General features: G+C 41.9%; 1 protein-coding gene across 1 annotated transcript in view; it reads left to right on the forward strand.

Annotated features, from left to right (window-relative positions):
• Window positions 1–1,895: 1,895 nt before the first annotated feature.
• cast (calpastatin) overlaps window positions 1,896–23,570 on the forward strand; it is a 33,085-nt gene continuing 11,410 nt past the window's right edge. Inside the window, 5 exon segments of the mRNA XM_030728926.1 lie at window positions 1,896–2,190; window positions 2,798–2,887; window positions 18,909–18,977; window positions 22,358–22,471; window positions 23,359–23,469. Coding sequence (XP_030584786.1) covers window positions 2,161–2,190; window positions 2,798–2,887; window positions 18,909–18,977; window positions 22,358–22,471; window positions 23,359–23,469 — 414 coding nt within the window. The 5' untranslated portion in view covers window positions 1,896–2,160.

A 23,570-nucleotide genomic window follows, 5' to 3' on the forward strand; every position in this document is an offset into this window, starting at 1 on the left:
CTGTATCATTGTTTCTACATTATAATCAAATCAGTACTTTTTGGCCACTTCAAATATCTTTAGAGAACTGTAATGTTAAATTGGCGCAATTTCCGCTGCCCACTTGGCCAGATCTCTCTTTAAAGAGAAATGTTTAATAATAAATAAAGTCACTTCGCCAAAAGTGACTGCAGCTTCTACCTTGTTGTTTCTCGCTCACAATGACTTGAAATCATTCATGTTTAACAGTTTAAAACAGTTTTAAAATTTCTTCTCTTTTTGGATGAATACCGGAAATCACTTTTTGGCAGACGGCGAGAGGGTTGCGTCATGAAGGGCATCCACTGTAAAAAGTCTGCCAAATCTGCTCTCGAGGAGCAAACGAAATAAGCTTTTGTATTGTTTTCCTACTTCATACCCATCCTATTCACAGTGTTATCTGCTCTTTATTGTTAGTTGTGGCTTTTGTGTTATTTTTGTCTCTTATGTTTGCCCAGCTAAAGGCCCTGCCTCTCGCCCCATGACAGCTGGAATAGGCTCCAGCCTCGCCGCGACCCTTAAAATTGGATAAGCGGAAGAGGATGGATAGATGGATGGATGCCAAAAGTTAAATGAAATTAAAAGTCATTAACATCATTATAGAAAAGGACACAGTGACTGCGTGTTCTGTCCCATACCTCTTTTTTAAACCTGCTGCTGCGGATTCCTCTTGACTCAGACGGTCTCTGTTTTACCCAGCAGGGGGCGACATCGTTCTTCGTAAAGAAAGGATTTCACTGGGAGGTGGAAAAAATAAACACCCCGCGGTGAGTCAATTCTTCCTTGAGCTGTGGGGCGTTGCCCCTCACACATCCAAACTGAGAGAAATGTGTTGCATGTTTGTTTCAAGTACGGAAATACATTCGTATATCTAAATTGACACTTATTCATACTCACTGACAGTTATTTCAGCTTATAAGGGCCCATTGAACACCGAGTCTTTTCATTCATGTGATCAAATTAGAGTTTAATGTGAACTTGCGTAATTTGTGGCTTAGTTTCTGGACCTGTCTGAACCATAATTCCTAAAAAGCAGCGGATGAACAAGACTTTACAGGCGTATATGCTTAAATAAACTCCACGCTCAAACATTTTTTGGTTATGACAGCTACTGTGATCTTTAGGCACAAAAGCTTTCTCAGGGAGGGGCAACCTAATTAAATCCAAAGGATCTGTGTCATTCTGCAGACTCCGATTTTCCACAGAGGTCTGAGGGCACGAAGGAAACTTTAAAAAGTTTATCCATTTAGGTTTTTGAAGATGCCACATAAGAAGAGAGGCCATGGCCATCATAAAACTACAAAGGAGCCAATGGAGGTAGGTTTTTTTCTTTTTTTATAGACATGCGACGAAATGTACTAAACTGTGTTTAAAGATGTAAAAAAAAAAAAAGAAAAAAAAGAAATGAAAATGAAAAAAAGTCTCCAAGATACCATAGCGGATCATTCTTAGACAAAGCTGCAGTAATTTTAAATAAAGATTTAATCTGATAAATTGCAAGCCGCTGCCAACTGCGTGCTCAAGCGTGCATATTTTAGAGCATAGCTGTGCAACGTTTTCGGAATGGTTGCGCTGGACGTGTTTATTTATAGTCTAAATAATTATTTTAAATCAGCATCATGATTGCCAGCGGCTAAAAAACAGTCGTGCTCTTGCTTGCAGAGGTTTTCCTGTGAACTTTTGCAGACAGTGAAGCATCAGGCTGTTGCGCCAAACACCCTGATAGCGCATGGCTGAGCTGGAAACAAGCACAAGAGATCTACAAAGTTCCTTCTTTGGAACTATAAACGTGTGTGTATGTGTGTGCGTGTGTGCTGATGTGGTTCCGGGGGGTGGGTGTGCTGGGTGGGGGAGAAGGGTGGTTATACCAATCCTACAAGTTAGTGCTGGATTGTTTTTTGGTGATGCGGAAGAGAAAATTCGCTGGAAAAGTAAGTGTGAAATTTTTGGGGGGGTAATTTCGTTGAGTCACAAATTACAGTCCAGACAAAGACGAATGATGATAATCTGAAGTCTGCTGGGAGTGGCACTCTGTTTGGCAAGCACTGAGAAAAGATATCTAGCAGCGAGGACAGGAGAGAGTGGCATTGTAGCAGAGTGTAAGCTTCATTTCGGACCTTAGTTTTCGCCTCCTGGTCCCTCATGGCGTATGCAGCATACTGGAGCAGTATTGTGAGTACATCTCCTTTTTTTCCCCCTTTACATTCCCTCCTTCTTTTATTTGATCCTCTAGTGAATCTTGGCACCTCTATAGACGCTATGCGTGCTTTTACTGCAGAATACCTGCACAGCTAGTCTGAAAGTGTAGGAGCTCTGCTGGATGCTCTGGAGGCTGCACCCCATATCTTTAGAAATGAAATGAAGTGCTGCAAGGACTTTGCTCACCTTCTGTCAAACACTATTTAACATGAGGGCGTGTGACTGTTGACACAGATAGTCTTCAGCACTCACTCTTCAGATGTAGATTAGTCACAGTTATTGTATATTACTATCAAATTTCCATATTTTGTCATGTTACCTAATGTACAACTATTACTTTAAAATATGCAAATTCATCTGGCGTGAGCTTTTTTTTTTTTTTACCAGTTGCTGCAAAACTGGTTAAAAAAAAAAAGAAGGAAAAAAGAAGAAAAAAGCTACAAGACCTAAATAAGCCACAACACAATAGGTTGAAATCACTGCATCCTGTCCAGAAGTTCTATTCAATGTAACCCTAAAAACTGACTCACCCTCCAAAGCCCTAACAAACTGTTGTGTGTGTGTATGTGTGTATTTGTAGCATGGAAAAACAGACACTTGCCCAGTTGACGTCCAGCATAGTACAAAGTCTTCAGCCTTGTATCCCAATGCAGGGTCCAACTATAGCAAGGTACTGACTTTATTTTCTCCCTGACTCAATGCCTTCAGCAACGTAATCCACCTCAAGCCTAAAACAGGGATACTTTAAAAAAGGGTAGTTGTGTAATTTTTGTCTTTCAGCACCGTCCAGCACCGTTTTGAAAAACTGTGGTCAGAGTTTGAGGTTCAAACATTTGGAGTAATTGAAATAAATCTTATGTGCCGTACAGATGGGAACCAAACTCTACATTTGTGTTTGTCTCCCTCTGCTGAGCGCAGCCCTGCTTTTCAGCTGTCTTTTAACCTGCTGCCTGAAAATAATACACAATACTGTAGGTCTGCACACTTTGTTTTTTTTAATGGACATGTTTATGATTGATAAAACTCAATCAGTGTGATTTATAACTTTAGGAATTACGTGCAAAGCCATTTATTAAGCCTCACTTTTACCTGTAATAACCTTTATTATCCCGAGGGTTCATCTTCAACATTCACAAAGTGTGAAAACAAGCTTGTTTTCTATCTACATCTGTTAATGGTCCATACATTCAGGAACTGGGAACAGGTGAGGTGCGTGAGGTGACGGGTGGAGTTTGCAACTTGGGTCTAAATATAAGATGAAGGCCACTTTAGTGCGGGAGTCCAGTTACCGACTGTATACTGCATGCAGCCATGTCTGTGACGACATCAGCTATTTTATTTTCTGCTGAAGTTAAATATGTTGAGCAGAGCACTATCAGCTGATCCTCTGATCATTTCAGTCCAGGTGAAACAAAGACAAACACCACATGCCACACAAGTGATGTGGACTCCCACTGGGTTTTGGGAGGTTACAGGACTGCTTGTTTCACACGGTGCACTAGCTAGTTTAACAGGCTCGATCAGATGACACTTTGAAAGCGGTATGTCAGTCTCAGAGGGAGTGTACTGTGAGTTATGAAGAGCCTATGGGGGTGTGTGTGTCTGAGTGTCATTATTTCCCTGAGCATCAAGTACTATACTAATAATTTTTTAATACATTAATACAAATATCCACATATACTGGCGGGTCTCTAATTCATAATCTAGACTGATTTAATCTGTTTTTAAATAGTGTCAGCTGGTACAAATTCATGACGTTATGTCCTAATCCTGTTGTTTTTTTGGGTTTTTTTTAAACAAAGCTAGTACTAATCTGGTTTCTCATCAGTATCAATTCGCATGTTCAAAACAAGTGGATTATTCTTAAACTTTCCTATGTGCTTAAAGGGCTGTTTCACCACTTGTAGCTTTGCGCAGCTCAAATAGGAGTGCCTGTTTCTGTCCGGTTGATTGAAACTCGTCATTGATAGGCTGCATGATTGTCATATTTTGCTGAGGTGTGCTAGAAAATCTCTCAAACGTGAAAGGCTTGGCTGTCAAACTGATTCCATCACAGTGATTTACCCGAAGGCTGTACTGTCTGCACACCCCACCCATAAATTACCCACAGGGACACATGAACTCACGCTCTAGGTGTGGTAAAGCCTCAGCGATGTGGCTGGAATTGCACTTTCATTGCCTTTCATTACCTTTACTCCTGACTTATTTTTTCATGCTGCAAAGAAACAAATCCTTTCCTCTCACTATTCTTCTCAGATAACTGGGATGCTGCACAAATAAATTTGAAAAAGTTGAAAGAAAAGTGTTTCAAAAACGGGACCAGACCTGTGAAGTTTCAGAAGGCCAACACCCATGTTTTATGCTTCGATGATGTGCTCACAGAAACACTCCCTACATTCCCGTTTAACACACTTTCTTTGTTGCTGTTGCTTTAGTGCAGAGAAACATGATGAAATCCCCCTCTGTTCCCATTAGACAGGTTTTCTTTGGCTCAACTAGATGTTGAAAGAGCCATCAATATCACGTCCTGCTATTATCCTTCACAGGTTTTATTACTGCAATACAGAATAGGATTGAACATTTCAGCTCAGCTTCTTCTCTTGTGGAAGATAGTTGAAACAGATGTCACACAGAAGTCGGGAATCTTCCTTCTTTCTTGTTTGTAATCGGCAACCAGGGCAGTTATCTAAGCTCTTCTTCTTTGCTTTCTTTACTATAGGTATGTGTTTGTCTTTATGCCTGAGTGTACTCAGGGTTAGTGTATTATCATATATCTAGGCGTGTTCTTGTTAATAAGTAACTTAAATATTGGCCCAAATAAAACCAATGGTCTTTTAAGTATGCTGGAATTTTTTTTTCCCCACTTCTGCTCACGCATGCATATCTCCATACATGTGTGCCCCTGTGTGCGTTAAAGCCGAATCTGTCTTCCTGAGCACAGATATTGCCCCTCATTAAGTGAGTGTCAGTCCATGGTCAGAGCACTTCCCGTTATAGCCCAGAGAGTTACGTCCCTCCCTGTCGTGACTTCCACATCTGATCCTCACCCTCCTCTGCTCCCTGACCACGCCCCATGTAGTCCTTCTGCCCTCCCTTTTTTTTCCCTCTGGGTCCGTTCCCCCGCTTGCTGCAGGGAAACATGCTGCAAGCAGACAGACCAGGCAGAGGCTGACGGACACAAAACGCGCACACACACATACGCACATTCAGAGGCACACTCAGCCAACATGGGCCAGATACTGAGCTGGATCCGAGGCCCACGGGACACCCCGGCCCTGCAGGATATGGTAGTGGAGGAGCAGGTGTGTGGTAAATGTGTGTATGTTTGTCTGTGTGTGTGTGTGTGTGTGTGTGTCTGTGCTTGTGCAGTAGTATGTGCTGAGTAACAAAAGTATCCACGTGAGTTTTGTTTTGTTTATGTGTACCTCCCCAGATATAAAAGTATGTTTGCTGTTAGCATTTTGTTTAGTTGTCCTTGTCTAGTCGGTACTGCATGCTTAAAAAAGGACTTATAAGGGAAACTGACATGAGGAGGAAAACTGTCTTGGCTCTAATCCAAGTCAGACCACTCTCTCTCTCTCTCTCTCTCTCTCTCTTCTCTCTCCTCTCCTCTCTCTCTCTCTCTCCTCTCTCTCTCCCTCCTCGTCTCTCCTCTCCTCTCTCTCTCCTCTCTCTCCTCTCTCCCTCTCTCCCTCTCTCTCTCTCTCTCTCTCTCTCTCTCTGCTGGAATGCATCAGCCTCTGCGAGTTCAGTGTGCTCTTTGTAGTGAGATATTAGACCAAGGCTGTACCAAGGCCTGCAATATTTGTTACAGTCTGGTGAATGCATTAAACTACAGGGAATATATAGTCCTAAAAGTAATAATGGTTGTTTTTAAGGGTATCCCGGTTTTATCTTTGTAAAGACAGGAAAAGCCATTTTTGTCTCCCCACCCCAAATACCATTCAACTGTGATAATATGCATCAACAGATGGAGCAATCTGAAAGGGGTGTGTAGCTGGAATGAGTGTTCTGTTTTACTTTGGAGAAGTTAAAGCTGGATGTAACGTAGGTCATGCCCGTCAGCCTTTTGTTTACATCTCCACTTGTCTGACAGAGAATGTCACTGCACGGTGATATGTGACACAGTCTGGCTGTCCTGATGCCAGTGTTCTGTTATCAGGGCTGTGTTAGTTCGCTCTGAGTCATTTTAACGTGTTAAAGGTCAAAGAACAAATGTGGAGGAGGACTGAACCACGGATACAGTAGCTTTTGGACTTTTGGTCAGAGGACGTTTGGTGTGTTTTCAGCTAAATTTTCCCAGCTCTGGGCTGCAGCGATCAACCTCCCTTGCAACTCACAGGCATCTGGCATCATTATCATGGGAAACTATATCTTGCCTGCCACATGCATTTCAGCAAAGTCAGAGACTAAAAAAAACTTAAAAAACAGCTTCATTTCCTCAGTGTCAGGGAGGCACATTCCATTAAGAACTGATACTGTACAAATACATTTTGACGTACCTGTTTTTAGATGGTATTTACATGGTCGAGGACACTGCAGTGGCTTTGCAGTTGGTTTCCAATGAAACAGAATTGATGGCTTTACAGATCTTTAAAGCAAGTCTCTGCTCATTGTTCAGAGATCTTTGTCTTATTGTCTTTGGCTGCAAAAATGCAGCAGAAAATGCTATAAATACCTGCTCACCAGCACTGTGGAGCATTTAACAGATAAAGAGACAATAGCATGTGGGGATGAAAAACCAGAGCTAAGAGACTGACAACCGGACCGGCTATTAATGCTTGATAAGCAAAACTATGACCCAATCAAAAAAAGTCTCTCCATAGAGCCACTAGAAGGAAATTTTAATGCCAGAAATTGTCTGATGTCAAGCACGTACCTAACTGTCTCCACTGTTAGGAAATCACTGCAGTCCAGCTGCGGTGGTTAGTAAAAGCCATGACATCATGATACACAGTGTCAGATTACTAAAGTTCAAATGTGATAAACAGCTTTTTACCTCTGACTGCCTTCTGAAGCCACATGCAGGCATCTGAATCTCCAGTAAACCCCCCCAAAAAAGAGCATTTAAAAAAGGTTGAAGGTAGGAGGGAATCAGACTACCATCTTAAACCCTGTTTACAAGAGAGCAGAACAACATTTTGTTGACACATATCCTGCTCAGCTAAATATTACCCTTCAGTTTCCTGTTGAATGTGCTATTAAGTGTTGTTTATCGCGTTGGTAGGTAAGGTGCTATTTCAAAACCTGTGCTGTCAGATTTCACACTGTGCCATCAGTTTGGCGTGACTCCTTCTTGCTCACTTGCTTTTGTTATGTCAGTTATATAAAAGCATCTGTGAGAAAGCTTCCAGTGACTGGGCTTTACCTGAGAAAGCTGCTTGAGCGGCTTGCTGCTTCACAGCACCAAACTCTTTTTAGGACACTCATCCTCCTCTTTGTTTACTGCAGCACTCAGCAACTGCTCGTGCTTGCACCCAGATGACATTTGTCCTGACAAGTATGGCTACGTAATGAGAACCCAGCACCATCACACTTACTGGAAACTTAAATGTGATGCAATGATCAGGGTCACTCCTCATAAAGACACATAAGTGGTAAGCTGACGTCAGTGATGACATGTTAGCAAGCATATGATTATTGATAATTTCAAATTCACTCACATGTTCAGACATCCTCAACTAGATCGTGTTATTGTAGCTCTTGTATTTTATTCTGTCATATAGCTGACAGAGTCAGGGCTGTTTACTCTCTTGTGTGAAGGTAAGATATAGGCCTAACATATGAAGACAGTAAATTCTGTGGGCATGCAGGGCAGGGTTTACATTTCTATGTGCATGTTTCTAGTGTTACCACATCTCTCCCTCTATGACAGCTGGATAGGCTCCAGCTGGCCCCATGACCTTGAACTGGATAAGTGGAAGAAATGGATGGCTGGATGGATGGATGGATGGATGGATGCGGAGATCAAGGGGTGGTCATAGTTTGCTTCACCGGAGGGCAGTGATGCTATTTCTGTTTGTATCTTAGTGCCAAGTAAATATATGTGAAAATCTAGTAATTTCCATTGTTGATGTAGATTTGCATGAAGTCCCATATGAGTCACTGCTTATATGTATAGCATCATTGTATGGATAACACACAAATTTAAATTCATGGTAGAAACTAATAACCTAATGCAGAGGTAATTATAGCAGAAGCAAGCAAACCCTTGTTGAGGATGATACGAGTCTGAAAATTAATCTGAGGTATCTAAAATACCTTTCTGGACACTTCTGATTTAGGGTTTATCCCGCCTCAGTGATCTGTGGTTTGTTGGTAATCAGGTCAAGCACAACAAGATGACATTATTAAAAAAGTGTTATTGCAAAGCGTTCATTAGATTTCCTTGAAATAAAGGAACTTTGAGCTGATGTAATGTTTTCTGGGAAGCTCATAATGGAGAGTCTGCTGCTGTTAAAGTCTTTATGACTGAAGACATGAAAGAAGGTCTGTGTTTGTTTGGTGATGAGCAGGCAGTTTTTCATTTATGGGACCATTTCTTTCTTTAACATTGTTTTAAACGCTCCCTTTCGGTGTCTCCATCAGCCCATGATTGAAAGGTTTCGCTATAGTCTCCTGACTAGTTTCTTCATCCACTAGTTACTAACTTTGTCCACTTGTCATGCTTTTGGCTGGAAGCAAAGCATGTTTTTCAAATTTCCTCGGAAAAACCTGCAGCCGGTCACTCATGGAAACACGACCGGTGAGAGATTTCGAACGCAGCCTCAGAGTGAACCAAAACACTGAGCTAAAAGAGGATGCAGAGCTGCAATGTTTGATGATGACTCTCTTTAGTTTCATCACTACAAGAGATCAAATTCAAAAGCAACATGTGGATTAGACTTTGAACTCATGTCCAATCCATTTTGCTGTTTTACTTTTTTATTAGGATTTGTCAGGTTATTCAGGTCAATCTTCTCCTCTACATTATCTCTGTCTATTTGTGCAGTCAGCACAAACACTGACTTGTATCTGGTTCATATTGAGTGTGCAGACTGTGTGTGGCACCTCCTTTTAGTAATCAGACCAGATTCACACGCTCTTTTATAACCTCTAAAACTTTCTGGAAAAACACGCCTGTCCCAGTTTAATCTCTCTGTATAGTTCCAAATGATTTGACTGTGAACGTTTGCCAGTCTAAATCCAACATTAGTCTTTCCTAAAGCCTTAGTTTAAGGCATGTGATACCATGCAGCCTCACACCAAGTTTGCTTGTGGGTTCTCCTAGAAACAGAGCCCACATTTCAGACCAAAAACCTCTGGTTTACCTTTCCTATTGGTTGAGCCCTATGAATGGGTTGGTCTGATGTTGTCAACAAAGAAAATTGTTACCAGGGGTTACAAACTAAAGCATTTGGATTCGGTGTGAGCATGTTTTCTTTCAGAAAAGGGGGCAGGCTCTGTTGTTTTTGGAGTCAGATGGAGCTGTTAAAGCTGTTAGAGATTTATTTTGAAGGGTACTTGAACAGACACAAAGGCAGATACCAGGCAGGAAGTGTGCAACAATCAGGAGCCTGCCTTCTCGTTTTTTTTAAAGATATTTTAAGACCAACATGGCCAAAGCCAGTTAGATACAAGCCAGACCATGGCTCTCAAAGAATACAGAGATATGTCATAACCATTCTTATCCTCAGCGCTGTTTATCTTCATTCGAGCTGATAATCCTGTTTCTTAATTGTCAGCTGGCCTCGGCTGATATTTAAGCAAGTCTGTTCATGTTTATGTCAGAGCGGCTTCCACATAGAACAAGAATAATATTTCCTGCATGATTTGATGCACATTTTTTGGCAATGGGCACCTGTTTGATAACATATTTTTAGAACTGACATTAAATTTCATGCCAAATCTAAACGCAAAACATTTAGTTTTCCTTTGGTTCACAGGGCACTGCAGTGTTATAGTACTGAGGCTAAGCAAACATGACACACATAAAGGCCAACTATGTGTCCGTGCAGTATAAAACAACAGACTGAGAGTTAACAGAGCAGGCATGCACAGCAGCTCCATGATACACATGAACACAATGCTCCTTTCTTTCAGTTTCATCGACACGAATATTTTTTAACACAAGGGGGCGCTTCTCTCCAAAGCCTCACCTCATAACAGGTTTGACACGGATTTTGTGGTGTGGAGTGCTCGAAGAAGTTGACATTATTAGGATTAACTTAAGCGCTTATTGACTTATTAACTAATTAACACTGCAGCTGCTGAAAGCTGGTGTTTGAAGTGGCGGGGGGGGGGGGGGTTTACATTGCCTCTCTCCCTTTTTTCCCCTAAATTCCTGTGTAACCTGGTATTTCCTGTCTGTTCCTTTGTCCAGGGTCTACTTTGATGACCTGCGAAGGAAACAAGCGGCTCTGAACATGTGTCTTCCTTCCTTCTTCCTTAAAACTTTGCCTTTTTTCCCCCATTTTCATTTTCTTCTGACTGTCTTAGGGTGTGGTTTGGGCTGCGTGTGATGGTTCCTCCTCCCTCCCTCTCTTCTTTTCGGCTTTTGTTGTTTGAGTGGCTCTGCAGTCTAGATTCCTAAGTTGTAAGTCTACCCAACACACCCAGACTCCTGCCAAACAGCACTGCTGCAGCAAATCTGCTTCTGCCACTTCACTGCTTCACCCCTCCACTCTTTCACCTCTTCCTGCTTGATGCAGGCTACCATGTCCGCTACTGGGCCGCGTCATCTGTATTAACTGAGCCTAAAGTCTCCCTCACTGTTTCTCATTTAGTTTTCCTGGCAGGCGTTGAGCAGTGGGCGGTGCGTCCAACTGTCCAATCTGACTGAGCCTGCTCTGCTCTGTGGATGAAGAGGTGGAGCCTGATGCAGCAGGGTCTTGTTGTGCTGATTCAAAGAGGGTGGAGCAGCAAGTTTTTCACTGCTGGGTGTGTGTTGGCGTGTGTGTTTACATGTGTGTATATGTATGACATAAAGTACATGCTAAAGTGTTTCTAAAGCAGCGGTCTTCGATTAAGCACCCTAAAGAGAGCCTCTAGTATTCACAGCAGTTCAAAGAGGATACACACGCAGTCTAACCTATGGTATGTATCTGGATGGTATTTCCCTTTATGTTTGCTGCTTTTTAAATGCTTGCGTGGAGAAGCTTCCTGTTTGATACCTGTCAGATCACTTTGGTGGCTGGTGTGTGGCACAGTATTTGTTAAGCTCAGCGTTTGGGAGCTTATTGCTCATGTGATCCTTCAGCTTGTGGTGATTAAGCTTCCTTTTAAGGATCAAGTTAAGGAAAGTTGGCAAAGGACTAAAGATTACTGCGTTAGTCTCACTCAAAGAGACCTCGAGACCAGTTGTTGCCAGTGCAACAAAAACTGGGGTCCATGTAAACAGTGAACACTCAGCGATGTTTTGGACTAATGTTTCATTACTTTCCATGGATGTGGCATTAGAGCTTCACAACTGCCTCTTTATGGCTTTAGGCAACATATGCAATACTATCTATTCTTCTGTTTCTCAGTGTCAACATGTGATAAAATGGACCTGATGAGGAAAAATAGAGTATAAAGACTGTAAAACACAGGGCTAATTCTCCTGTTTGTCGTGTTTGATTGAGAATGAACTATCCTTAGTAAAGTTCTCGTTAGCCTGCAGCTGTAATTTTGCCATGACTGTCCTTTTCTTGGCTTTCACTGATGTGACATTGGTGTATTGCCACCCCATCACAGCAGATTGCTTGTTACAGTACTGTAAATAATTAGTCAGTGCCATTACTCCTGATTTTGCCCAGCTCTCTCGAAATCTTCCCTACAGCAGCAATATTCCTCCTCAGGGAGCTCTGTGCTAAAAACTAAAGAGCTTAACTTTCACAATCTTGCTCCACATTCTTTCCTGTCGCACTGACTGCAGCTTTCGTCACCTCCACCACCAACAGAGGTGATCCACATTATCACTACTGACCATTTTCCACAAGTTGAATGTGCTATTTTAAAACAGCTGTAGCAGAGAGCTGTTTCCAGCCATATTCACATGTGCGTGTCTGTGGTCTGTTGGGTGGGGCAAGGATTAGTCATCAGTTTTCATAAGAGGGCCAAGCTACAGTCCCTGTTGTTAGATAGGGCCTGGATATGCATACGGCATTGTTTCTTAACTGGTATCAAATGCATAATGTGGAGTGCGGTCTTGACGTTCTATGTGTGTGTGTGTCTAGCGTTTGTGTCTGACAGCAGACAAAGATTCAAGGAAACCTCAAACTTGCAGGCAGTTTCCTGTCGTGTTAAAGTGAATGACTACCAAAACCTGTTGGTTTCAAATGGCAGTACACCACCCCTACTGCGCTGTCACTGGTTTTGCCAGGTGATGTGTCAGAAATGCCGAAGAGCTAAAGTGCTGCACCTATTTTGGCTACATGCACTTAAACTATGGCCAGCAGTGTGCCTAGCTCTCTCAGAATGACTGTGATGCTATTGGTGTCCTGTTATCAGCTACGTCAGTCAGTGCCCTCACTGCTTACTGTGCTTCACACAGACTACTTTTCATTGTGTCAGTGTCATTTTGTCAGTGTTGTCCCATGAAAAGATATACTTAAATATATGCAGACATGTGAGGGGTGTACTCACTTTTGTGATACACTGTATATCCACTGTTGTGTTTCAGTCTAAAACTGCACTGAGTCCCAATCTGCCGCACGTGTCTGACAAAATCAATATGTGCCCTACAAAGCAGATCCATGCTAACTATTGACCCTTTTCCATGCTTCAACTAAATTTGGAAAGCTGTATTATTTCTATGATCCTCCCCTGCCTTTTTTTTTTTTACTGTCTGCAAACTTTTATTTTATCTGTGTCTGGGTCACAGGGGGGGGGGGGTCACAGGGGGGGGGGCTGGAGCCTATCCCAGCTGTTATAGGGCAGGGTACACCCTGAACAGGTCACCAGCCTGTCGCAGGGCCAATATAGACAGACAAACAACCTTTCACACTCACATTTACACCTATGGGCAATTTAGCGTAGCCAATTAAGTAAGTGCATGTCTTTGCAATGTGGGAGGAAACTGGAGTACCTGGTGGAAACCCATGCAAGCATGGGGAGAACATGCAAACTCCATACAGAGAGAGGGAGAGGCCTGGGCCAAGGTGGAACCCAGACCTTCCAGATATTATTCTAACAGTGAGGCAGCAGTGCTAACCACTGCACCATCGTGCTGCCCAGTGGGGAGCATGGTGCAGAATAACAGAAGTACACAATGCTGTTTAAAAAGGCAACATCATGAGCTGCAGAAATTACTTCATTGTTACAGTTTCATAGCTGCATAGAATACATCACAGGTTATTCCTGTTCTCCACGTCCACCCTCACTGTAGGCTTTTGGGAGACACGCCCTGTGTCAAACCTGTACACATGGCTTAAGTCACAAACGTCTTGGATCTTGCCAGCTTGTTTTTAGCTAGCCTTTATTCAGCAGTGTGGTGTGTGCCATTTTATTGGGAAATATTTTTATTCAAATTGAAAAACCAGTTACTGTCTACTAGTCGTTGTATTTAAAAAACACACAGAATTTCCTTAAATTTTCATGCAGCTGCTTCAGCTAGTTTGATTTGAAGTGTGCAGGTAGCAGTTTTAATGTGAAAAACACCAGTAGACCTGAATGCAGGTAGAAGCCTCAAGCATGGTCTCATTTTTTTTTCTTCAAGAAAAACAATCTCTGCAAAAATATTTAGAGGCTTAGCCTGGAGATATGACCAGACTTTAGCACTTTTCAGTGGCTTGAGCAGCGGTTTTCAAACATGTGTCTGTGTCATATTCACACCAAAGAATGAGCTAAAATTTCAGCCCGGACAGGACAGCAAGTGACACCTGACCTTCAGGTCTACATTTGATTGCATATTCTTGTAAGGGTACATGTAGCACGTCCACCTGCTATAAACCAGGCCAAGCACAGCTCAAGACATGTAGGCCATTCCTGGTCTGTAGAAAACAACTACAACTTAGGTTTGATCCAAATGTGGGAAAACTGGTTGCTACTTCCTTTCTTTCTGTGGTGCGTTGGTTAGTTGTGGTTTGTTTTAACTAAGAAAGTGGTCGTCTTCCGCTTTTGTGAATTTCATCATTGTCTTGGGTTCTGGAACAATACTTTCAGTGTCTCTATTAGAAAATAAGTGCCTAAAAATGCAGTTTGTATGGTTGACACAAAGCTCCAAGGCACACATGGACTTGCCCCGGCACGCCTCAGGACAATGGCATGAATGCATGCTAGCAAGACCAGAATGCACATTATAATTGCTCTGGATGAAATATGAATGGCATCACGTGTGAATTATGTGCTTAAAGCTGCCACTTTTTAGGTACACCTGCACAGCTGCTCATTAATAAAAATATCTAACCAGCCAATCACATGACAGCAACTCAGTGGCCTTGGGGTGTGTGTGTGTGCGTGTGTGCGTGTGTGAAGTGACGTGGCATGATTGTTGGTGACAGGCTAGTCTAAATATTTCAGACACTGCTGGATCTACTGGGATTTTCCTGCACAACCATCTCAGGGGTTTACAGAGGATAGTCCAAAAGAATAAAATATCCAGTGAGCAGCAGGTCTCTGGGTGAAAATGCCTTGTTGATGCCAGAGGTCAGACAATGGCCCAACTGCTTCAAGCTGATAAGAAGGCCATCGTAACACAAATAACCACTCCTTAAAAACAACACATGCAGAAGAGCATCTTCACAACACATCAAACCTTGATGCAGATGGGCTACAGCAGCAGAAGACCACACCGGACTGCCACTACTTTCAGCTAAAAACAAGAAACTTTGGGCTCCTTAGCGTGAGCATTGTTTAACTGAGTATTGTTTAAACACCACAGCCTACCTGAATATTGTTCACCATGTTGATCCCTTTATGACCACAGTCAGTCTGATGGATGCTTCAAGCAGGTGCCATGTCACCAAAACTCAAATCATCTCAGACTAGTTTCTTCAACATGACTGAATAGGAACGGGAGAAGCAAATCTGAGAACCCAGTACTAGCGAGGTGTACCTAACAAAGTGGCCAGTGAGTGTGTGTACTTGCAGGGTGTGTCTGGAGCTGCTGTACAGGAGTCATGAGGAATGTAGGAATGCAGAAGTCTGGAGTTACAGCAGACTTTGTGAGAGTTTGGGTAGGTCTCAGGTGAACACAGAGGTTCCATGCAAACATTTGTTTTTGATCACAAATCACAGAGACTTAAATCAGATAGAAGGCCTCATCCACAAAACCTTTTCTAACAACGTCATGCTTCTTCTTCTTTTTTTTTTTTTTTACGTTGCATTAAAGTTGGTAATTTTGGTTCTTTATAAATAGTTTTTTGTTTCCTTGGGCTTTCGATCGTCAACATCTTTGTTCATTTGCTTGCGTAAGAAACACTTTTTTCCTTCCCCTTTCTTTTGGAGCAGGTCTTTCAATGTTGACTTTACATTTTGTGCAATATTAAAGATGGACTTCCTTCAGGAGGATATCTCCTTTTATCGCTTTGCATTTTTAGAAGAAATCTTATTTTTAAAATTAATATCTGTCATGATCATCTGATACTGACAGCACAAGTCACCATAAACATACTGATGAACTGAGCTTCTTTTCTTCTTCTCATAATCTGTGCCTTATTTCCTCTAATGGACTGGAAAAAGCATGTAATTAATTCTGACCTGTATAGTGTCACCTAGCGAATATTGCAAAAAGAACAACTTTATTTTAGCTCACAGATCTGTTATAGGGTTTGCTATAATGTGTGCTTCTGCAAAGGAAAGTGTTGAGCAAGTAATGATGTCATTCATCTGGTCAGTATGATATGTCTGATGACTCGTAAAATGTGACCTAATTTTGAAGATAAGAAGGGGGAAGCCTATACTGCAATTGTCTAAAGATCTTTAAATGCAATTAAAGCTGCTTTTCAGTGTTTCTTTAAATTATTCCCGTGTTGAATCAAAGATCAGAGGCACATTAAAGGAAAGAAAAAGCTGCATTAAAAACTGGTTCCACCAGCACAGCTACGTGCGCCTGTATTGATTCTCCAAGTCTCTGGAAGAAAACCGTGCTGCCAAAGATATTCTGTCCTTTAGAGATGAGAGAGTGCTGTCTAACACAACTATGCAAAATCCCACTTAAGTTTTTTTTTTTTCCCCCTCATTAAAGCATTCAGTGATCTCTTGTGTGCTACAGATGGGGGTAATTCTCATTTGGGAACAGATCACTCCCATGAGATGTTCCAAAAGTGATCCCTCAGAGCAGCTTACAGCATACCTGAGCCAACAGATCCTCTCACTGTATGGGTCTTTATTTTGTCCTCCATCAGCTGGTTAGCACGTATTGCTTTCATGTATGTTAGCACCAGTGTCAAAGTGATCTCCTGAGCAAAACCCAGGTTATGTTTGATGTTAGTGTTGGACTTCTAAATGTCCATCTGTTTTTCCTATCTGTTTAATTTGAGGGTAACGGTGCTAAATGCTGCACCGCTGTGCTGCCCCTTTGACCCCTTCTTTCATAATTTGTCATAAAAACATCCAAGCTGGCGGAGTTCTGTTTCACATGCAAGTTCATCCTGCAAAATATAAATCAAGCATCATGCAATATCAGCATTCAGGACAGCTCATCTATTTCTTGACTATTTACATTGTTGCAACTTGGCAACATTCAGTATTTACAGCAGTAACGGGGCAACGTGACTTCCCCTGTGATCGCTTGTGACCTCACTTCCTCCTCTGTTCCACTTCCTTTTTATCCTCTGCCTGAATCGTGTCATGTTGACTCTGCTAACAGACAGTTGATATTTTTAATATTTAATAGCGCATGTTCTCAGCTGAACAAATATTAAAAATAGTTTGAACCTGCTGCGTTTGGACAGTCTTCAGATTTTTTCTGCCACTAAATTTATCAGGTTAAATAAATCAAGGGTTTGAGGGAAAATGTTGAGCCTCAGGACTGCCCTGTCCTTATTGAAGCCATGCTGCGGTAAACACTGCATGTGATTTGCGTGTGCTTATCATGACTTTGAGCATGTGATCCTGCTGAGGTGCAGTCATCACTAAAGACTCAGATTTGCCCAAATGTAGATGTTTCAGAGTTTTGTAATTTACCATTTACTCTATCTCTATATGTCTTTTTTCCCTTCACTAACTGTCATTCACACACATATAGCCGTACTCTACCCCCACCCTGCCTGCTCATTGTAGCTGTAGAACGGGATGCAGAGCTGGCTGGACAGGTTAACTCACTCAGAGGCTCACATGTGTTTAGAAGGAACATAACTGTCAGTTCAGCATGTTTTATTGTGCACTGATTGATATTATGAACAAATGGAAAAACAGAATAATGCTCACCAACAGGCTGGGCTGGGTCTGACTGCACAATGATACAGCACCGTACAATACATGCTGTTGGATGTATAACCAACAGCAGCATTTAATGGGGTGGAGGCTCTCTGCCGTGCCCTGCTGGGCTGGGCTCTGCAGCATACTGTGCTCCACCTGGAGATCAGTGTTTTCCTCCAAAATACTGCACTACATGCACAGTTGGCAACAAAATGAATTTTATCTTGTACCCTGTTGCATATTTTGACTAAAAATTATTTTTGTTTTGCAATACTAAGGGAGCTACTGAGTGTTTACATTTTCTGAGAGCTATACAAAAGTGTTGCAGGTGGTTTCCGAGCTCCTTGATGAGCCTCACTTATAATTGCTGCACAGAAAGGGAAAAACGGTCAAGGGGAGCGATGCTACTGTATGGACTCTGTGTTTTCAGAGTTCAGAGGTCATGCTGTTTTATTACCTGAAGCTTTTCTGGAGCCTTTTTGAATAAGCGCAGAGAAACAGACACAGATGACCCTGAGAGTTAGTTTCACAGATTTGTCCATCTCCAAATGTGGTTGAGCTGATCAGATCACATTCTGATCCCATTTGCAGTATTGTAAATCAGGCTAAAAACTGACTAATATTTGAGATGATGCACTACTGCAGTGCACACATAGGTACAGCATGGCTTCTGGAACTAAAAGTGTGGGGAAGTCCCATTGCTTTGGTTAGTATACATGATAAGTAATAATATGCTTTGTCACACATCTTATTTAGAGGAGCACCAGTAACACAGTGTGACTGATAGTTTCCATGTGAGGAAATGCCGTTCAGGACAAATACTGCCACATAGTATCCACGAGTGAGAATAATGACTGCAGGGAAGTCTTCAGCAATGCAAGTCAAAGGCCGATCTCTCCGGCTTTCTTGTGAAGATGAATGCGAGCTATGTTAAAATTCAGTTGCCACTGGGTCCCATCAGCTGGAGAGTAACTTGTGGAATAGCATTCCTGTTGTCAGTTTCTAAGGTGACCACAGATGACGGTAAGAGTCTCGTTGGTTCACTGCTGTCAAACAACAGTCCCACCCCACAGTCTGGAATGTAGTACTCAAATCAAACGCCTCTGACTGCAGCTTGATGGATGTGTTTGTGGCCACTTTGCCCTTTACTTCTTCTTTACTTTTCTTTCTCCCCCTGTTAGGTTTCAGCTTGAAAATTACTCTGCCTTAGCCTGGACCTGTAACGATGAGCTACAGCTTTATCCAGGAAAAAGCATGATGGAATGTTTTGTTTTCCACAAATATTGCTCTTGTGAAATCAACATGTTGCTCTGTGGTTTCTTGTCTTCTCTGCACATGTGTGACTTTTCTCTCTTTCTTTCTCTCTGCAGTCGCAGTCCAGCCAGACACCACCCAACCCGGCAGCTCAGGTCTCTACTGTGAAGCCTGCACAGCCAGAGGTATTAGACATTCCCCTGTAATGCTGATTAACTGCTTCCCTCCCTCCCCCAGTCTCTCTAAAGAAACTCATTTGCTATCTTCATACATCTGGGTGACCCCTGACCCCTTGCATTTTCTGAACTACATATGGTATTGTTACTTTCTTTCCTGTTCCAGTGCAGTTCTGTAGCTAACAGCGAGAGTGCGGGAACAGGTTTAGGAGTGTCCTCAGTAGCAAACAGAACAGAACATTTTCCTTTTCCTTCCATTCAAGCTGAAAGGTGCTAACACCCTGTTTAACCCATTAAAGCTGCTCACAAACACATTCAGGCAAGTTTGTTGTTGACTGCAATAATTTCCAGGCAAGACTGATGGAAACGTGAAAAGACTTCATCAGTTAATCAGGAACTCATAAATGGAGAGTAAAGTTATATAGCATGACCTCTACTGGTGGAAAATGTTAAGTTAACTTCAGCAATAACTTTGTAGATATAGTTGTGTTCAAAACTTCAGACACTCATCATGGACATGAATGTCGTAGTATTTTTTTTTGCCTTTTAATGATTTCTTTGGTCGGTTCTTGGCATGATTGTGCAGCATCCAGTGTCCTGTTGGAACGCTCAACTGTGTCCAAGTTTCAAAACTGCTCATTTGAGGTGAAGTTGAAGAGTTTGGAGGTAGTCCTCCTTCTTCTTTATTCTAACCATTTTGTGCAATCCAGCAGTATCACTGGCAACAAAACAGCCCCAGAGCGTGATGCTACCACCTTGACAGTTGGTACAGTAGATTTGAAAGCCTCACCTTTACTCCTCCAAACATACCTCTTATCGTTGTAGCCAAGTAGCTCAATCGTTGTCTCGTCTGACTATAAAACTTGTCTCCAGAAGGCATTTGGCTTGTCCATGTGGGCAGCTGCAAATTTCAGTCAAGCTTGGAACAGTGGCTTCTTTCTTGGTCAGCAGCCTTTCAGCTCAGTGAAACTCACCTCACTGTGGACAGTGAGGCTGGTGTCCAGCAGTTTATGGAAGGCTTGGTGGTTCCTTGGTTGTTCCTGAACATCCTAACCAATTTCCTCTTATTTGAGGGTGACAGTTTGGGTCTTCTTCCTGACCTTGGAAAAGTGGTGACACATCTGAATGAGCTTGCAATTTGCACTTGGTTAGAAGGGGCTCCAAGAGACCTTCCCAACTTGTGTAAATCCACAGTTCTCCTTCTTTTCATTGAGTTCTTGGACTTTCCCATTGTTCTGAGTATCGGTCAGTCCAATGAGTGCTGTCAAACAAATCAGTTTTTGAGAAACTACCATTTGTAGTCAACCAAGAGCACTAACAAGAAGTTACTCGGCCTTGTCAAGTTTTAACACTGTGTTAAAGTATTCACTTTATAAGTGAATACTTGAGCCTATATGTATAATTTTGACCCTGTGTGGATTTAAGAAAATCCAAATTTGTGCACCAAATCTTGTTTTTTTTTTTTTTTTTTTTTTTTAATTTAAGTCGTTAAAGGTGTATGCTGTCCAATCATTCCACCCTTGAAAAAGTACAGTTCAAAGAAATCATTAAAAGCCCCAAATTACCATGATATCCATGTATTTGGTATAAACTGTACATCATTAAACACTTGTCCAGTCTAATTTCTCTGCAATGTTTCTTAAATTATCAAAAGTCTTTTAATGACAAGTTTTTCAAAGATAACCTGTTTTGGTCATAGCACACTCCACTGCCTGTTACTGTTACTGTTCTGTTTACTTACCTACAGATGGTGTTTGAACAGAACAGAGCCACAGTGCCAGCCTGAACTGTTTTCACATGTCCTGCAGCAGCTGGGCTTAGACAGTGTCTAGTTTGGTGCCTGGCTTGTAGAGATAAGCTTTAGTATTAGATATTTGGAAGTGAGAGAATTACATGGCCTTATTTTAGACCTATTCACAAACTGAGCTTATATTACTCAGTCTGCAGCCTGCAGCTATAAGTCTTCTTTCCTTTTGCTTTGCCACAGTGGAGGACAGCTGCTCAAGTTGGCCATGTGCAGTGGGCAAGATAACATAATGACCTACAGAAAACATAGCTGAAGAATCTGTGGTACTCTGTATAAGCCAGTTTCCATTTGGCATAATAGTCTTGCATATTCACCAATTAATGTTACAAATGTATAATCTTACTGTTCCAGCCAGTGCATTATGGCACTTCTATAAAGGTCACTCACTTATAAGAAATAGAAAAAAAGTCTGAAATATTTATTATGCCTCAATTTGGATACTTTGTTACTGAATTTCATGCAGTGCACATTTTGACACTGAGTCTTGTCTCGAGTTGGCACTCACCACAAAGGGAATCATATTTAACTGTGATTGTCATCCTAGCTGCAGCATTTAGTGAACATTTGCAAATTGTCCACCCACGGACCGCAATTAATATGAAATTCTTCTACAATAAATGTGACAATTCAAAACACACAAATTCCAATCAGTACAACAGGACATATAATGTGAGGCGCTGAACCAACCACTCACTGGCTAATGACTTGAGATGGGCAAGTTGTTAGCCATTGAGCAAACTCTGGATCCACCGTTCTAACTCTAATAATGACCATATTTTACAAATGGCGCCTTATGTTTTATTGAGTATTACTTAAAACTAGGCCAAGGGGAAACTGTTCTTGGGTGGCTTTGGCTCGGTTGGTAGAGCAGGTCACTTACTAATTGGAAGGTTGGTGGTTCGATCCCCGGCTGCTCCGAGCTGCGTTACCAAACTATCCTTGGGCAAGATACTGACGCAAGGGATGGAGTGTGAAGTTAGATAATAAGCACTTAACTTAGTTACATTGGAAGTGCTTGTATGAATGGGTGAATGCAAACATGTTGTATAAGCGCTTTGAGTGTTCAATTAGAATAGAGAAGCGCTATATAAGAACCAGTCCCTTTACCATCCATGTCATAGAGGGAGGATGTTGAGTGCTGTTTAACATCTTACTTCTATACAAATGGAAGTCTTTTATGCTGTCTTTGCTTTCAGCTTTGTAGCCAAGATCACAACCGTTGAGAGCACACAGTGCACCATACTCAACCTTTGACCCCAACGTGTACACTATCCCGGGGACTTGTATTTCACCTCATTTAGCTATACTTTTGTGTTTGAACAAACATGTTCACTATTTTGAGTCTATAAGTATGAAAGTATACAAACTCAGCCTCAGCTTTAATTATAGGCCAAACTCACTCAAATGACGATGTCAGGGTAAGATATTTTACAGTAGCACTTTTCACTAAGAGTTAACTAATCTTTGTGTGCAAAGCCATGTCACAAACATTATACACAGGAGATGCTAGCATCCAAAGAGCTGTTAAAAAAAAAAAAAAAAAATGCAGATGATCAACTTCTCCATACCGGGTGCATTGCAGTCGGCATCATCGGCATCCCAGATGGCTACAAAGCCTGGAGTGGTTACCACGACAGCAGGAGGAAGCACTACGGTTGGTGCAGCGGGGAAAGGGACACCTAAAGGAAAACCAGAGGTAGACAAAATCTGCAATGTCTGGCTAAAAGTGGAGGGGGCTTTGAGCTGTTTGGTGTGTGCAACATGAATCTCTGCTTTCCTTCTTTTGGTCATCTTTTGGTCAGTCTGTGCTCATCACAAGTCATCTCTTCTTTTATGGGGTTCATCTTTGGTCATCACCTTTCACAACATCTTACCTGTCTTTCTGGCACAGGCATGTGCATCAGAAGCTGCACTCTCACTGGGGCTCCTTTTAAAAAGTTCGAATATCACCTGCATGGGATGAAGGCTTCTTACTGACATCAGGAATAACTCTTTGAACTTTCTTTAAACACGTGCTTCTCGGTTGTAGACTAACGCTGCGCTGGCCGGTGCTGCTGTTATTGACGTGTCATCTGCAGAGGCGAGTGGCGCTACTAAAGAGGTGTTGCCATCATGCCAAAACTCCAGCCGGTGCTTTTTCTCACTTTAATCCAAATTTAAGTTAAAGTAATAAAATTATTTTATATAATTATTTTATTACAGATCTTGTGAACTGCGTGTGAGGTTTTTGAATATTCTCTGGCATGAAAGTTCATAAGCTAGTGCCGAGGCTATAATAAGCTGTGTGGAAGACTAAAATTCAGTCTAAAAACAAGTCAGCAGTTCTTTATGTTATTATTATTTTGTCTTTAACTGACTAAAGCATGAAAAAGCACCAGCATCTAAACCTACACTGATCAGCAGTCATCAGTGTCAGTCCTCAAATGATTTTGGAAGCTTTTGGGTAACTGTGACTGATCTGACAGGTGATCAGTGGACAGTTTCTTAAGCTTTGTTTTCACCAACATTTTAAGACTCGACACAGTATCATTACATGCACCACCTTCTGTGCTTTTGAGTAATCATTTGTCTACATGTTTGTAGACTGCACCTAGCTCCCAAGACAAAGTCACACCTACGGTTCCTCCCGCCACTGGCACCACAGCAGCCGCTTCTGTGACCACACCTAAAGAGTCACCTAAGGACACGGCTAAGGTATAAACCTGACTGGCTCCCTGATGGTCCTGAGGTGTACAGTATCATTCAAGGCTTGCTTGCCTTTCGTTCATCTTTTTAATCTTTGCAGAGTCTTATCG

This window comes from Archocentrus centrarchus, chromosome 5 (genome assembly GCF_007364275.1).
Source record: "Archocentrus centrarchus isolate MPI-CPG fArcCen1 chromosome 5, fArcCen1, whole genome shotgun sequence".
In the NCBI taxonomy this organism is placed as follows: domain Eukaryota; kingdom Metazoa; phylum Chordata; class Actinopteri; order Cichliformes; family Cichlidae; genus Archocentrus; species Archocentrus centrarchus.